The sequence below is a fragment of the Marmota flaviventris genome, chromosome 1, assembly GCF_047511675.1.
Source record: "Marmota flaviventris isolate mMarFla1 chromosome 1, mMarFla1.hap1, whole genome shotgun sequence".
Lineage (NCBI taxonomy): Eukaryota > Metazoa > Chordata > Mammalia > Rodentia > Sciuridae > Marmota > Marmota flaviventris.
This window is the reverse complement of record NC_092498.1, coordinates 42654016-42670433: the sequence shown is the minus strand read 5'-3', so window position 1 is coordinate 42670433 and position 16418 is coordinate 42654016. Positions and strand designations below refer to the sequence as shown.

General features: G+C 35.6%; 1 protein-coding gene across 3 annotated transcripts in view; it reads right to left on the bottom strand.

The window, feature by feature from the left end:
* Positions 1-16418, bottom strand: part of Mdfic (MyoD family inhibitor domain containing) — an 88598-nt gene that overhangs the window by 22436 nt on the left and 49744 nt on the right. For all 3 annotated transcript variants that reach the window (XM_027926499.2, XM_071612721.1, XM_071612715.1), the window contains one exon: positions 8390-8668. In XM_027926499.2, the coding sequence (XP_027782300.2) occupies positions 8390-8668 (279 nt within the window). The remainder of the gene's footprint in view (positions 1-8389; positions 8669-16418) is intronic.

The window sequence follows — 16418 nt, the reverse complement described above, 5'->3', positions numbered from 1 at the left end:
TGTTTACCTATTAATGTTCTATTTCTGATACTACATTATATACAAAAGCTCTGAGTGAATTCAACTGAGGACTTTATGAATGTAAAAAGTATAAGAAGCTATCAACATCTATCGATTTGTGGTCCAAAACACAAAACTCAAAAATGAGGAACTTGAGAATCATAAGGCCCTGTCAATGCCTTCCATTCAAAGGCAATTAATGCTCCTGGAATGAGGTGGGAGTAGGGACTTGAGAGCAGCTCTTTAATCCCCAAAGGTTACATTTCCTCATACCAAGTCATTCCATAGAAATTACTCAGAAGTCTTCTAAGATTAACCAACCATAACAATCCATACAGAGCAGAGCAGAGCCACTGAGGTCAACAACTCAGCAAATGCTTCTCTCGTGGCTCAGCTCTGCACATTCACCATAGTTCAGTGTACAGAACTTGAGGTCTAAACTCTAAAGGACCTGTAAGCTGGCTTGTCGAAAAGGTCTCATTATTTCTCTCAACCTTTTTCTCTCTCCTGGATCTTTTCCATCCAAATGTAAACACGCACAAATCTTTCCCATCTTGAAACAAAAATACTATAAACAAACAACAAGAATAACAGCAATGTTAAAAAAAAAAAAAATCAACCTAACACAAGCTCCCTCACTTCTGCCCTGGAATTTGGCATTTCTAGAAGTGTTGTCATCAACGTGTTTCCTGACATTCAATAACCCACGTCATTCTGGCTTCTCCAAGAAAATGGTTCTTAATAAGTACACTAAGTGATGGCCATGATGTTAAATACAACAGAATTATTTCAGAGCTAATCTTACTGAACCTGTCAACAATATCTTGTGCACTTTAGCACTGTCCCCTTCCTTTCCTTAAAACCTTTTTCCCAAGCCTCCCTGACACCATGCTCAGGTTTGCTTCTCTTTTTACCTTTCTTACTGTTTCCTCTCAGCCAAATAATCTTCCTCCTCTCTTTGCACCCTGACCTCTTCCCAAGGATACCCTGTCGGTGTGGTCTTACTTAGATTTACTTTCTGTCTGACCTCACCTCCTGAGAAAAGCCTGAACTTTATATGTGATTGCCTTCCAAGCCTGCATGTGGGGCCCATTCTCCTATCCCACCAAACTGGCTGCCCTCCAGTGACCCCTGAGTCACTCAGATCTCAGCCACTTGACCTTTTCTCTTAAATATCTATTTGAGAAATCTTAAGATGTATCATTTAAAATATTTCCTCTTTGAGAACAAATATCAATAAGTATGCTTGGTTCTGAAACTTCTCCCAAGGTCTAATAGTATATTTCCAAATGTATTTTGGAGCACTCTTCTTAGACTGTGTTGATCATTTGAAATTGAATGATTCTAAAGCAACTCATGATCAGCTACCAATTTCCTTCAGCTGTTCCTCCTGATTTCTTAATTTCCAGTCACTTTCCCACCTAATTTAACTGGAATATTAATAATAGTCTTACTCAATATGCATATCTGACTACTCTTCCAGTTTTGTCTAGAATTCATGCTGGGCCAGACCCCTCATTCAATTTTCAGGTCCACTACCGCCAGTAGGTAGCAACACTTTGGGGGACTGAAAGTCAACTTGCTGCTGTACCTACATAGTGCTGTTTCACATTAAAAAAAAAAAAAAAAGCTACAGTTTCCATCACCACTGCATTAAAAAATAGGGTCACAGATTTACTCAATTCTTTCCATTTAGCTTATTATTATTCCCTGATTCTAAACAGTCTCTTCACTGAAGCACCCCACACCCTAAAGCTCCTGGCCAATCTATCTGTATCGCCATTGTTTAATTTCCTCCCCACCCATCCCGTGAGTGAATGTTAAGTTAATTCAAACCATTAGAGAAATAGTCTATGACAGCTTGCCTACAAAACCAAAAATCAAAAGTGCAGCAGGTGGAGTCCATACATAGCTGAACAGCTTCCATCTCTTAAGATGGTCTGCAAAGCCCTTGGCTGTTATAAGAAAAAACGTCTGAGAGTTGAGGCATATTTTGATTATCTTTATGTTTCAACATTAAATTATATACATTTCAGAATCCTGTCAATCTTTTCTTTGCTCTTCATCAAATGGATGAGTATGAAAGTCCAAATTACATCATTAAACTATTTTCCTAAACACTAAAGGAAGTGTATTTAAATGTTTACTTTCGGCTCTATAGAAACACTTGTGATTTGTAAATACTCCTGATAATTGCTTTAATTTTTTAGGAAAGCTGATTAAATATTTCAAGCAAACAAAAAGCGAAGACTTGCATGTGCAGAATGATTTATACTTTGACATTGTCTACTTTGCTTATGTGTACTTCTACACACACACACACACACAAACTTGTTGAATTTCTGCCATTCCATCTAGTATGTTGGCTGAACAGTGAACTTTGTTAAAATCTTATTTTCCACAGGACTGGCAAATATTGCATTGGAAAGTATAATTCTCAGCCTTTCTCCCACACCATTATTCTTATGGAATGGAAGACACTGTGCCTGAGAAAACAGAACAGAAAAAAACAAAATATCATCCAGACAAATGAACTATTTGGAGGAATGCATTGATACATCTTGCCAAAGTCACTGAAAATTTGCTTTTGAAAGCCTTGATGATAATACTCTGATCATATATGGAGTCCTACTCTACTTCCACTAAAATACTAGTATTTCTGCAATCATACGCAAAACTGAGGCTTCTTTTTTTTTAATGGGGCAAAAAAATGAATATAAGATTCTGCTGAAACTAAGGACCACTCAATTTTATACCTTTCTAACTTTGTTTCCCCTGGTTTTATGACTCAAGAATGTGTAGTTGTCTGAATAAAAAGAATAAAGAGATAATCTGACTGGTCAGTGACAGTGTCTACAGGATCATGGCTGCACCCCTCCTACTGGCCCTAATTCTGGTTCACTGTGGAAAACTGCCTGAATGCAAGGAGACATGCACTGAGAGGGGAGGAGGAGGGGCCTAAATAGGAGATGAAATAGAAGAAAGGTCATAGAGGTGAGAAACTAAGAGCAGTGTAGAGAAAAGACAGCAGAAAGAACCAGTAGAGCAAGGACTGGGCTTCAGTCCACCCATAGGTCCATATGCCTCCAGAAGAGCTTGATAGCTCTCCAAGTTCAGCAAGTCTAAGCCCAAGTCCTCATTTTACTTATGGTAACAGTTTGTTACTAAAGTACAAGAAGACTGTCAAGGCCATCAGAGTGCAGGTGTTAATAAACCATAGTTTTTTTGCTACAAGGAAGAAGGCACCTGGGGTTCTATATAACTGCAATTGTTCTATATGGAATTGTTCTATTATAACTAGAATTGTTATTCTAGTTATTCTATATAACTGGAATTGTTCTATTATGAAGAGAAAAAGACAACATAGTTTCTCAAACCAGTGTGTGAGGATATAAAATGATGTCCTTCAGAGAAATCATGCAGGCCTTGGCTGTCGCTTCAAAACAACAGGGCTTCCCTGGATGCTTATGGACTGACCTTCCTTTCCAAGTCTCATCTCTCCTAATTCAATTTCTCAGCAATAGCAAACTATTTTAATGGTTTTCCAAAACAAAACATTAATTCTTCAAGCTCTTTTACCCTTGAACACTTATCTCTACCCTCCACTCCCTATCATAAGCCCTCCTTATTTTTCTGGTCCCCATCTGGGCACTGCCTTTTCCAGGAAGCTCACATTTCTGCCCCCTCTCGGCTTCTTAATAATGATGATCATAACAGCAGCCAAGACTTAATGAATACTTCAGCTGGGTGAGCATGTGTTCCAAGCACTGCACAGCCTCAACCCAACTCCTCTTCATAACAACACTATGAGGGAGGTAGGGAAGATATTCCCATGTTACAGATAAGACACTGAGGCACAGAGAGTTGAATTAAGTAGCCTTCCAGGGACACATCACTGATCTGTAAAGTCAATATGTGAATCTAAGCAGACTGGTTCTAGAATCTGTGTTTTAGGGACTAGACCACAGCCTCTATATGACTAAAAATGAGATGACCCCAATCACTGCTACATATAGGGAGCTCTTCACTGTCTAGTTCAGAATTTATGGTCAGCAATATGTTAAAACTGGATACATATTTCTCTTTAAATACTAAATATAGACTACCACGTATGGAGAATAAACTATCAGGGATTCCTGAAAAGTACAAAATCTCTTTGAAAAATATTTTTGTTGAAAGCTAATTTTTACAAAACTATATAGCTATAAATGGCACGCCTAAAACGTATTAGAATTTACCATTTTTATGATAAGAAAAATGTCTTAGAGTCTAATGAAAACCCTTGGCAATTTGAATATTATATGATACTAAATTATACTATAATTATTTCAAAGGTCAAGAATCTTACACATTTAGTCTTAAAACTCTCCACCTGGGTGATGCAATCAGAAAATTTAAGTATGCATTAAAATATTTAATTATACAAAACAAGTAGAGATCTACTAATTTAATAACCTTTTAGTAAAATGTGCAGTATTTTCCCACATGAGTATTTTTTTCCTCTAGTGCAAAAAAGAAACTTTAAAAAAAAAATCAGTGAATATGAGCACATATTTCATTTTCCAGTTCTGATTTCAAGGAAGAACAGGATAAAGTGGTCTGGAATACAGTATTATATTACTTGTTAACTCATAGGAAACTCTGTGAAGCTATTATACTTGGTGCCACTTTGAAATTAAAAAAAAAAAAAAAAAAAAAAACGGACTCAGAGACCCAATTCAACATTTTCAGGAATAGACAGTCTAGAAGGGAAGAAAAACAAGAGAGAATGCAGGTGTGATAGTTGTTTTTCAAATATTCAGAAGAAGAGCTTCAAGAAGGCAGACACAGGGGTTGGGGAAGTAGCTCAGTGGTAAAGTGCTTTCCTCAAATGCATAAGGCCCTGGGTTCAATCTCCAGTATCACACACACACAAAAAAGAAGGCAAACATATATACACAGTGGCTCCCTTCCTGGTCCACAGCTATATCACCAGTAACATCTGATATGACCTTGCCATGGCCAGTACTTTACCTTTTCTCAGACAACTTTAGTAAACCAAATATCATAATGTTTAGGAGCATGGGCTATGGAGACAGAATGTCTGCTTTTAAATCACAGTTTTACCTTGTACTACTTGACTTCAGTGGCTTCCATGAAGCCCTCTGTGCCTCAGTTTCCTCACTTATACTTTGATACTTACATGCAGTTCACAGAATGGCAGTGCTATTGGGAGGATTAATTGATTCCATATGAGCAAGGCAGGTGGAACCATTTCTGGTACATAGATGCCATTTTCTTACTACACGGACCAACACAGCTTCCAGAGTCTAACCAAAGGCAAGCATGTTGGCACCCAGGCCTTAGGTAACCCACAAAGACATATTAAAATATCTCAACAGCTTACACACTCAATTATGTGGCTTCTTCAATCCTTCCCTGTATACAAACAATAGGCCCACACCCTAATAGGGCTTTCCACACTTAGTCAGGGAGGCCACTCTGTTCTTAATGAATCACTTTGAAAGAATTAAATAAGTTTATTCCATCCTCTGAACAAGAAAGATGGCCCTCAAATGGTCAATATTTTTATATGCAACACAAAATTCATAAGTACCATGTGACCAAAAATAAAATATATTATCAAAGTGGACCTGATTGGTGGGCCACGTTTGATATTCTCAGTTAATATTATTTTGCAATTTGTTTGCTTACTTGCTTCAAAACAGCAGGAACAGATGATGAAGACTTAAGGAAAAAGTGAAACAGGAAAACACAAAACTGTGAAATGTCTAGCCATTAAATCTTCCCATTGTCATTACATTTTAAAAGGACAGAGACCCAATTCAACATTTTCATTTTCATACATGCAACAAATCAAGCCTGTTCACGACATCCTATTCAGACCCACAGGCCTCCTGAAATCAGGTACCATTCCAGTTCATCAAAACTGTCTCTGCCATTGCCCCTATCTGCACTGCATGTCTTAGATGGTTTCTCATCTAGGGACTGAATATTCTGTAGAGCAAGAGACCTGTCCCGAGAGCGAAGCACTTTTGCTGTGAAAGAAAAATCACAAAATCCCCAAGCCAAACTTAATTTTAAAACTTATCTAATCAAAACCCTTTGTTTTGTAGAAAAAGCAGGCCCTGAAGAACCAAGTCCCCCACAGCTACTTAGTGATGTGTTTCCTTTTAATATGTCATCTATCAGCCCAGCGAATTATTTATTTATTTGATTACTTTGTTATTATAGCACATTGACAGAGAACAAATTTTAACTTCAAAATTGAAATTCAAAAGAAATAACAAAAATTTAAAGCATAACCTTAAAAATGGCAAAAATCATGAAGATATTTAACTTTGAGAAAATATGAAACAGGCCAATAGAATTTTAGTTGAGATTCAGGTAATCGCAAAATAAACTTATAACTGACTAAATTCTATACCCAAACAGTAAAGACCTGGTTTGGACTTTATACAATATATTTAGACACCTTCATTTCTTTTTTCATACTCCTTATGCCCCAACTCAATCTGGAATGTTCTTTTGTGATAAGAGCAGATCACAAAGGACTCTCCTTAACCAGATCTTTGTGGTCAGTCATAAGTAAGAGTGAGGGTCAGAGAAAAGGAGAAGAGGGCAAGATGGAGGGTATGGGTCAAAAGAGGGAGAGGGAAAGAAAGAGTAGAACTGTATTTTGTTTCTATAATGTTGATTTTCATCCTCCTTCATGTGTTACTTACGAAGCTGCATTCTTACATTAGAAATAAATTCAGACATGATATTAAAAGCAAGCAATAATGAAAAATTCCATAACCCATTTCAAGTTGGACTGATATGCAAATGTTATCATTCTTTAATACTAAAATAAGTAAATATCAAATGGAAAAATAAGAGGCTAGGGAGGTAATAAGTAAATTCAAATGTATAAAACAAGTAGATTTCAATTGCATTCAATTATTTCACCCAATCACTGAGAAGTGAAGATCCTCTAAAGAAAATTGCATCGCCTTTCCAACTCCTCGGAGAGCCAGTTTAGTTAACAGCCTACCTATACTTCAGAGATGACCATGCGGCTTACATGTCAAACTCATTTTAAAATGTCAATCATGTCCCTTTCAATCTAATTAGTTTGGAAAGTAGTGTCACTGACCTGGAACTATGCAGACCATTTATTATCATATCATTTGATCAATCTAACACTTTGCCTCAGTTGAGTTTAAGACACCTGTAGCCAAAATGTAATATCCTTTTCTCCCACTTATTACAGGTGACTCTCAATACAATTTTCTATTTACAACTCAATTTATCTCCATGAAAAGGCATGGCCAACTTCACAGAGGAATCTCATAGAATTCTCTTTATTTTGAATTTCATGGCAATTAAAATAAAAAGGTATAGGGAATAAGCATGAACACACCAAAAGGTGCAATGCACATGTGCTCAGACACAGACACACATATACATGTATGCCAAATATATATGACAGATTCAAGGTTTTAGATTCCCAAGAACCACTAACGGGAGAAAGGAAGAAAAGCACAGGACCATGGATAACCTGGGAGAAATTTGGTATCTTAATATGGAGAACTTTCTTTGATATGATACAATGAACCATATAAAAAGTGTGTGCAGGTTAATCGTCTTCGTATGAATTTGTTCTATAGTAAAGAAAAACTCTCTCAGGTACATAGTATTTAACATGACTTTAACTCAGCCAACGGCAGGATGAGGTAAAACCAGAGAAGTAATAACTAGCTCTGCAGACCAACAAAAGTGTATCTGTATCAGGCATCAAAGAGCACAGCCCAAGTATGTAAAAGGGAGGAACTAAGGGAGGAGCACAGTGAGGTTGAATGGGGCAGGGAAAGGAGAGGGAGGGGTGTAGGCAGGGTGATAGCAGCAGGGAGACTGAAGACAGTCAGCAAGGGACATAGATCAGCTGGTCTTCTCCCTGAGAAGGGCAAGAAATTACCCCAACTTTTTCTCATTTCAGCTTTGCATATTTAAGAACCGATTTGCAAGACAAAAATACAGGCAGGTAATCTTATCTGTACAGTACAGAATAACATATTGCATCAAGAACGGAAAAAGATACTCACACACACTTATATATGCCACCAAAATGTTATATTCATATTTTTAAATGTGGCATTAAAAAAAGATAGCAGTTATAGTTAAAATAATGACTACTCGCTCTAGAAGATGATAGTCTAAAAGCAGGGTTTCAGCTTTCCATTCTTCCTTGTATCCTGTACTTTCCTTTGAAGAACTGAAGTAGCATCTTACCAAATTTGTTGTTTGAGGAATAGACAAGAATTTTTAATCATGATTGCTTGATCAAATAAGTACCAGTGAATATGATTTACATGGGGTCAAATGCAGTATGCATCTTTCTCACACTTACCTTCAGGTGAAGAACCTGTCTTTTGGGAAAAGACAGCGTTTACTTTACTCTTCTTACTGATATCATTGTTTACAGACAAGCTGGATTGAATTTTTCTATGCACTTTTTGGGAAACAGGAGCTGAAAGTTTGTGATTATCTGCAGATGCATGTTTGGCCCCATGGTGAATTCCATTTCCGTTGCTCAGACTCGTGTGGCCTCCGTTCTTCATATTGACTATTTCCTCCTCTCTAGGTTCCTGTGCTGAAGTCTGCAGCTGGGGCAAGCGTTGAGGTTGGGCTAAATTAAAACACAGGAAAAGTGTATCTATATCAGAAAAGAAATTACTATTTTACAATCACAAACATGCATTCCCTCATCAAGATTTGAGGTTTTACTCATGATACTAAAACTAAAAACCAAAGAGAGAGAGAGAGAGAGAGAGAGAGAGAGAGAGAGAGAGAGAGGGAGAAGAAAGAAAGATCAAAAAAGGAAAAGTGGGAGCACTTTATACAAGGATATAAAAAGTCAAGCAGAAAAACCATATTGTTGTTGGTATTTCTAGAAGATATTTAAGAAGTCAAAACTATGAAAAAGTAAATCAGGATTCATTCAGCAAAAGTTGAACCTTTTCTAAATGTAGGACCCTCTTTGGGCACTGTAGACACATTGGTATTATCCAGATACTCCTAATAATGATAAACTATTCAATTATCTTTTGAAATGAATGGAACAATGAATTCAGGATGTGAACCTGAACAATAAAAAGAGGAATATATTCTTCATTTTTTAATTCTAAAACCTTGAGAAGAAAATCTTTTCTATATTTATTCATTAATTTGATTTTAAAATAAACAGTTTATGAAAAGTAAGGAAAACAAGAGAAATCCTTTAAACTGAAACAACATTGGCAATTAGAAATACTGTGATTCAGGTCAGCACCCAGCTAAGAATGCCCACTCACCCCTCCTAGGCAACAGGGCACTGAATTCCCTGCATAAGCAATCAATAAGGGTGGGGGGGGAATAGGTCTGCATTCTGGAAAGGAAGAAACAATATTGTGGAGATGTGCACAGACTCAAATGTTCTGGAATATTCTTTAAAAACTATACTTTCAAAAAAATTAAGAATTTAGCCAGATTTATGCAGGATGTAGGATCAACCACATAAAAATCAACAATGTTTCAATACGCCAACAGTAGCCAATCAAGAAATATACAAGAAAATTTACTCTTTACCCTGGCAATAGAAAAAAGAAAGAAAAAAAGATCCTCCCCTTCCCCCCCACAAAAAAAGTAAGCCTGTTACATGTCTATAATTACACTAAGAAAAAGTGGGCAGAGATTTTTATGGTAAAAAAATGACAAAACATTACTGAAAAGCATAAAATAGACTCAAATAAAAGGAGTGAGTATAAGTATGTGAATTCTATTGATATGTTAATTCTTCCCAGTTTATTTAGTTAATGAAATTCCTATTAACATTCCTAACAAGTTTGTTTAGGGAAATGGAAAAGCTTATCCAAAAATAAAGAAGAGGAGTCAAGAACCACCAGTAAATTTTAAGGAAGACAAAGAGGATAGTGGAACTTAATTATTAGATATGACATCTTGGTATGAAATCATGGTGTGGCGTTTGACCAGGCACAGACAGATAAACCAATGGAACAGTCAACTCCAAACATGCAGGTAGATGCACATTCATGTGCATTGTGCCTCATACACAAAAATTCCAGATACAGTAAATACCAACATATGAAAAGCAGAACATTTATAGTGAAAATATCAGAGACCGTTTTAATAACATGACACTTAGAAGGACAAGTGAATTTACTTCTTTGAATAATGAAAATGAAACAAAAATGGTGAATATCTGTTTGTGCTACCAGCATTACTGAACATACAGATTTTGGTAAATTCCTGTGTCGCATTCCATGACACCTCAGTAGCTACAGGCAGATATACGAGCTGCTACGCTTGCATTCAGAAAGTTACCAATGCAAGGTGTCAGCCACACGAGGGAAGTGGAGACCCTCCAGTCATTGGAGAGGCAGAGTTTTTTGGCCTTGGCAGTGGGGTGCAGGCTCTGGTGTTCACTTCCTAAAAGACCAGTGCAACTGCTAGAAGAAAATGTAGGTCCAACACTCCAACAGGTTGGCTCAGGAAATGACTTCCTTAACAAGACTCCTAAAGTACAAGAAGTAAAATAAAAAATAAATAAGTGATATAGCGTTGAATTAGAAAGTTCTTCTTCATAGCAAAGGAAACAATCAAGAGCTCTGAAGAGAGAGCCTACAGAATGAGAAAATGTCTTTGCCTCCTGCTCCTCACATAGGGCACTAATATCCAGGATATACAAAGAACTCAAAAACCTTAACACCCCCCAAACAAGTAACCATCAATAAATAGGCAAAGGAACTAAATAGACACTTCTCAAAGAAAATACAAATGGTCAACAAATATATGACAAAATATTCAACATCTCTAGCAATTAAACAAATGCAAATTAAAACTACACTGAGATTTCATCTGGCTCCAGTCAGAATGGTGATTATCAAGAATACAAGTAGCAATAAATGTTGGCGAGGATGTGGGGGAAAAGATATACTCATACATTGCTGTTGGGTACAACCACTCCAGAAAGTAGTATGCATATTCCTCAGAAAACTAGGAATGGAACCATAATTTGACCTAGCTCTCCTATTCCTTGGTATGTGTGTGTGTATATATATATATATATATATATATATATATATATATATATATTCAAATATTCAAAAGATTTAAAATCAGCATACTACAGTGACGCAATGACATCAATGTTTATAGCAGTACAATTCACAGTAGCTAAACTGTGGAGGTGTCCTAGGTGCTCTTTAACAAATGATTAGATAAATAAGATGTGGTATATATACACAATGGAGTATTACTCAGCCATAAAGAATAGCATTTTGGCATTTGTAGGTAAATGGGTAGAAGAGGAGTCTATTATGCTAAGTGAAATAAGCCAGTCCCAAAAAGTCAAATTCAAATGTTTTCTCTGATATGTAGAAACTAATCCAAAATAACATTGTGGGATATAAAAAAAGAGAATAGAGGAAAGATCAGTGGAGTAGACAAAGGGGAATTAAAGGAAGGAAGGAAGGATGGAATGGAGGAAGGCAGTGGAATGAATCTGATCTAACTTTCTTATGTACATATATGAATATACCACAGGAAATCTTTACATTACAAGACACTAATTTAAAAAACTATAAATAAGTAGCAGAAAGATCAGCAAACTAGAGGAAAGGGACTAGGGGAGGGAGGAGAGAAGGGAAAGAGGAAATACCAGGGAAAGATATTGATGAAAAGTTATTATGTTGTGTGCATATACAAATATGTAGCAGCAAATCTCACCATTACATATAATTGTAATGCACCAATTACAAATATAGAAAAAATCAACCTGTAATTTGATTGAGTAGATCTTAAGCAAAGTCATAAATCACAGCTTTTCAACAACAACAACAACAAAAATCAGTAAGAACAAAAATATTCAATGTCAACATTTATTATTCCATAATTTCTGGGTATTCCAAAATCCAAAGCTGCTTTTTGAATTAGACTGCTTATGATAATGAACAATTATGAAATGTAAATCACATGTGACAACAAAGAACTACTCAAGTTAGAAAAAATATCACATGCAAAGCTATCTGATTATTGTCCCGACTAGCTAAGACTTGGTACATATTTTTTGACACACAAAAGAAGTATGTACTTGAGTGAGTCTTTGGCACACCATTTTTCCCTTCAGTACTTATTCACATATCCTAAGTCTTCATCCTACCCTGAAGAAAAGCGTTTTAACATATCAAAATACTCTACTCACAAATGTGCAATACTTCCAGAAAAAAAAATCATTGTTGTTTAGCCAGAAAAAGCACGCTTTCATACCAAGCCTATTAACCTTAATACCTGATTTATAAAACTAATATATGAAATCCTCTTATAGTTTTTCAGTTCTATTTTGATAAACAAGGGGAATAATTGTGTAAAAAAGTAAATATTTGAGAATACTCAAAGTAATGGTCATAAAAGATACCAAAATACTTTTCTCCTAAAATGGAATGAAAAGAAACAGAAGAAAAGCTTGCTCTCTGTTAAGCAGCTGCATGATCCTTCTCATGACCAAAATCTGCAATCAAGCCTTCTAAAACAGGAGCTCTGTTTCTTACGGATGTGCAATTGTTTGATTTAGAGATTAATTTGCTACTGCTGTAACTTCTTGTATCAACCGGAATGACATCCTAATGACTGCTATTGAACCTAAAGCTAGTTATGCATATGTATTTAAAAGGATGCCAAAGAAGGCATTTAAACCTCATTTGGTGTTCTTTTTAGAGCACTTTCTAGTAATCTCCCCAAATATATGAAATGTTTCAGGCCATTTTTTTTTCCCCTCAGAAGAATAATTTAAGTAATCTGAGAACTTGGCTAAATTGAAATGTCATTGGTCAATGCTAGGGAGAGTCCTCATCAATCAAAACTGTCCCATCATATTCCATAATCCAAGATAACTCAGAATTATTAGTGTAAGAGTTAAACATTCTCCATAAATAAAAATAAAAGTGGTAAAAGGCAACGGTGTCTTGCCACCAAATTTTAAAATTGACAAATTTGACCTTTTTCTACTATCAAAATAGACTCCTTGCAAATTACTGAGTATGGCTGAAGTGATATCCTTAATTATTTACCTACATTTCAATCTTGAAAACAACCTCTATTTCTGTTGGCAGATAAATGATAGTACATAATTTCTGTTTCACTGTCACCTAATTGCTTTTAGTGTGGTTTATCTTATGATAAGGTACCCAAAATTACCTCCTTACTCCATTTTTTTAACATTAAAACATTTTTTTAGTTGAATAATTTTGCCAGATGTGTGTAGTAAGTGAAATGGAAACTGGATAAATCCTAGTTATATTAGTTGTCTCAACAGACATTAAATTAACTTGGTTGATCATTTTTCATGGTATGATTTCAAGGTAACAGTAAAATTACAATTACAACCATGTAGGAAACATGCTTTCATTTTCAAATAAAGAACAAAACCGTCTGAGCAATTAAACCACAACTATTTGGTTTGAAACAGATTTCTTTTCCTTATTTGTGTAGAAGTTGTGTATGGCTTTAAAAAAAAAAGAAAGAAAGAGAAAAAGCACGTTAATATGGGAATGACACAATGCTTCTTAAAACACAAGTGATGCCTAGGGACCCTCGCTCTCCCTTTAATGATCCACTGCTCTCATTCAGCTGTCTTTCTTTTTTCAAATCTTTACATATGTGACAGCTCTCAAAAGTAGACCATAGACCATCTGGCATTTTCAGAGGTGTAACTTGTGCAAATTCAGCTCTATTGGGAGCGCCTTGCTATCTTCTGCCTGCGTTATAAAGGGACAATAGAATGTAGAACTTATGAGTTGTTTTGAATTATTCATTTTTTTTGCCTGTATATTCAAGAAATTTTACAAACTCTGCATTTTGTACTACATAATCACATGCGTTAAAGGTACAAAGAAACTTTTTGACACCTCTTTTCTACAGAAAGCCAGCATTTTGTTTGATATGTGAACATTCAGCATCTGTTATATCACTCTAAACAGGACGGGTGCTTCTACAAAAGACCCCATTTCAAATTTACTCTATACGAGGGAAAAATGTATTCTTGATATTCAGTAACGAATGCAATAACATCAAAATTTCAAATACCAGTTATAAGAACATTCAGCATCTTCAAACCTGGAGAGCATTGGTCACCCGCTTCCCATATGTGTAAAGAGTTTTTTTAAAAAATCATTGCTCACACAATGCAGTATGATTGTAATTTTAATATCCATGATGAATAGTTACAAATGTCTTAAGAAATGCTGTGCTTTCTAGATTCAAATGTTTTCAATCAGGAAGGAGACCAATAGAATTAGGTCTGGTGATTTTCAATAAGAAGAATAAATATGAGAGTAAATGAGTCAATAGCATGAATTTCTTTTGATATATTTTTTTTTAAATACAGGTGATATTCTAACTAGTAATAACTATACTTGAAACTACAGCCACTGGTATAGCAACACAAAGCAACATTTTGCTTTGGCATATAATCTATTAACCTGTGCAAATCATCTTCAGTCACTAGTCTCTTTATAAAAGTCAGATTTAATAAAATTACAAAAGGATTCTCATGCCACTTTGTAAGCTTAAGTGGTTGATGTACACATAGGAAAAATAAAACTAAATGCTTAGGATTTAAAATTGTCATCAAGAGAATGGACAATATAGAAAATGAAGGGGGAGATGATTTGGAGTAAGTCTAAATTACTTTTCCCAGTTACTGAGTTTTTACTGGGTGCCCAGTATTATGTTATTATATGATTGCTATGGGACAAGCACACATACATATATACATCGCATGCACATATACTCCCCACACTCAGAAGAAAGGTAGACATTATATATAAACATATATATGAATGTATATGTAAAAATAGCATCTCACATATACAATATAGCATATTAAATTTGATATACATTAAAATATGCATGTATATACAACAGCTTTAAAAAGATAAAACATTACTCCAATAGGACTCTTATGATAAAACTACATTAGCTTTTTATTGCTCCATAAAGTAAATTTAGGCTAAAATCAACTAATATAAATGTGCTAATGCCCCACTTTTTCATCAGTTGGATGCCCAAGGTGAACTTCTAGGCTATTACTTAACACAGTCTGCAGGCACCTGGTATTTACTATAATGTCTCCTTTGTTCCCCTCCCAGGGTCTTCTAAAATTTTTCACTTAACTCTTGAGCTTTTGCACTCTCGTCATATATCCCATTTTCCATCTTCCTTTTATTTAATGGGTATATTTAACATATTAAAATATATTCCGGAATTCTGAGCTTTTCTGCAACAGTAATCAATTTGAAGATCCCAATCAATTCCTGAGAAACAAATCCTCATAGAATGGAGGGAATTTTTCAAGATTTTATCACATCTTACGTCATCCTTAACATGAATTCAGTTTACACTATTATCAAAGAAATCACCAAGTGGCAATGGGAGGTACTACTATCTCAGACAAAAAGAGAGAATGTTAAAAGTTGTTTGGAGAGGCAATCGTTTTTCTGCATTTCATAAAAAAAAAAAAAAAAAAAAAAAAAAAAAAAAAAAAAAAAAAAAATTAGAAAATTCTTAAGCGTATTTAAATTATGCCTGCAGGAGGAGACTGGCAAGCTTTTACCAAAATCCATTTCCCCCGTTGTCCAGTGCAGATGGCTAATCCTATTTTCCAGTCTTGACATTAGCTTCATGTACCCATGTTCCCACTGAAGGAATGAGAAACTTATTTCTGCCACTTCTGGGCCTGGGCCTTAAGGTTTGGGTGTGCCTTCTCCATGGCTTTCTTTTTTGTATTTGGCAGCAACCCAGCTTTGACCACAGCTAAGGCAAATTTCTTAAGGGAGGTTGAAGAGACCAAACAGAAGGATCTGTATAGCAGCAGGGAGCAGAGCCTCCCACTGACCCAGAATGCTCATCTCCCATAGTTACATAAAAAGTTAACTCTCATCCTACTGAAGTGACAGTGAACACTGGGATGCCTTATAAAACATTAGCAGCTTCTACTAAGGCCTGTTAACAGTATGTACAATGAATATCTGTGTAATATATATAAATGGTCCATAGCTCAAATGACTCCAAACACACCAGTTTTTCACAATGAAGAAATCTTTAAGTGAAGGTCTGCTCGGAATAGAAATAATCTATCAGTAGCTGTAGAAAGACCCTGTTCAACACATCCCCTGTGACTAATCTTAAAAAAGCAATGTTTACAATACAACATGGGACTATTGCTAAGATACAGTAATGTGATCATGTAGTTCTATAGGAAAAGTAGCCATCTCAGTCTTAGTTTGCCATTTGAAGACAATTACATCAAATCCCATCACATTTTTATAAGGAAGGATGATCAGCCATTCCAGTTTGCACAGGACTAAGAGATGTCTTGGAAA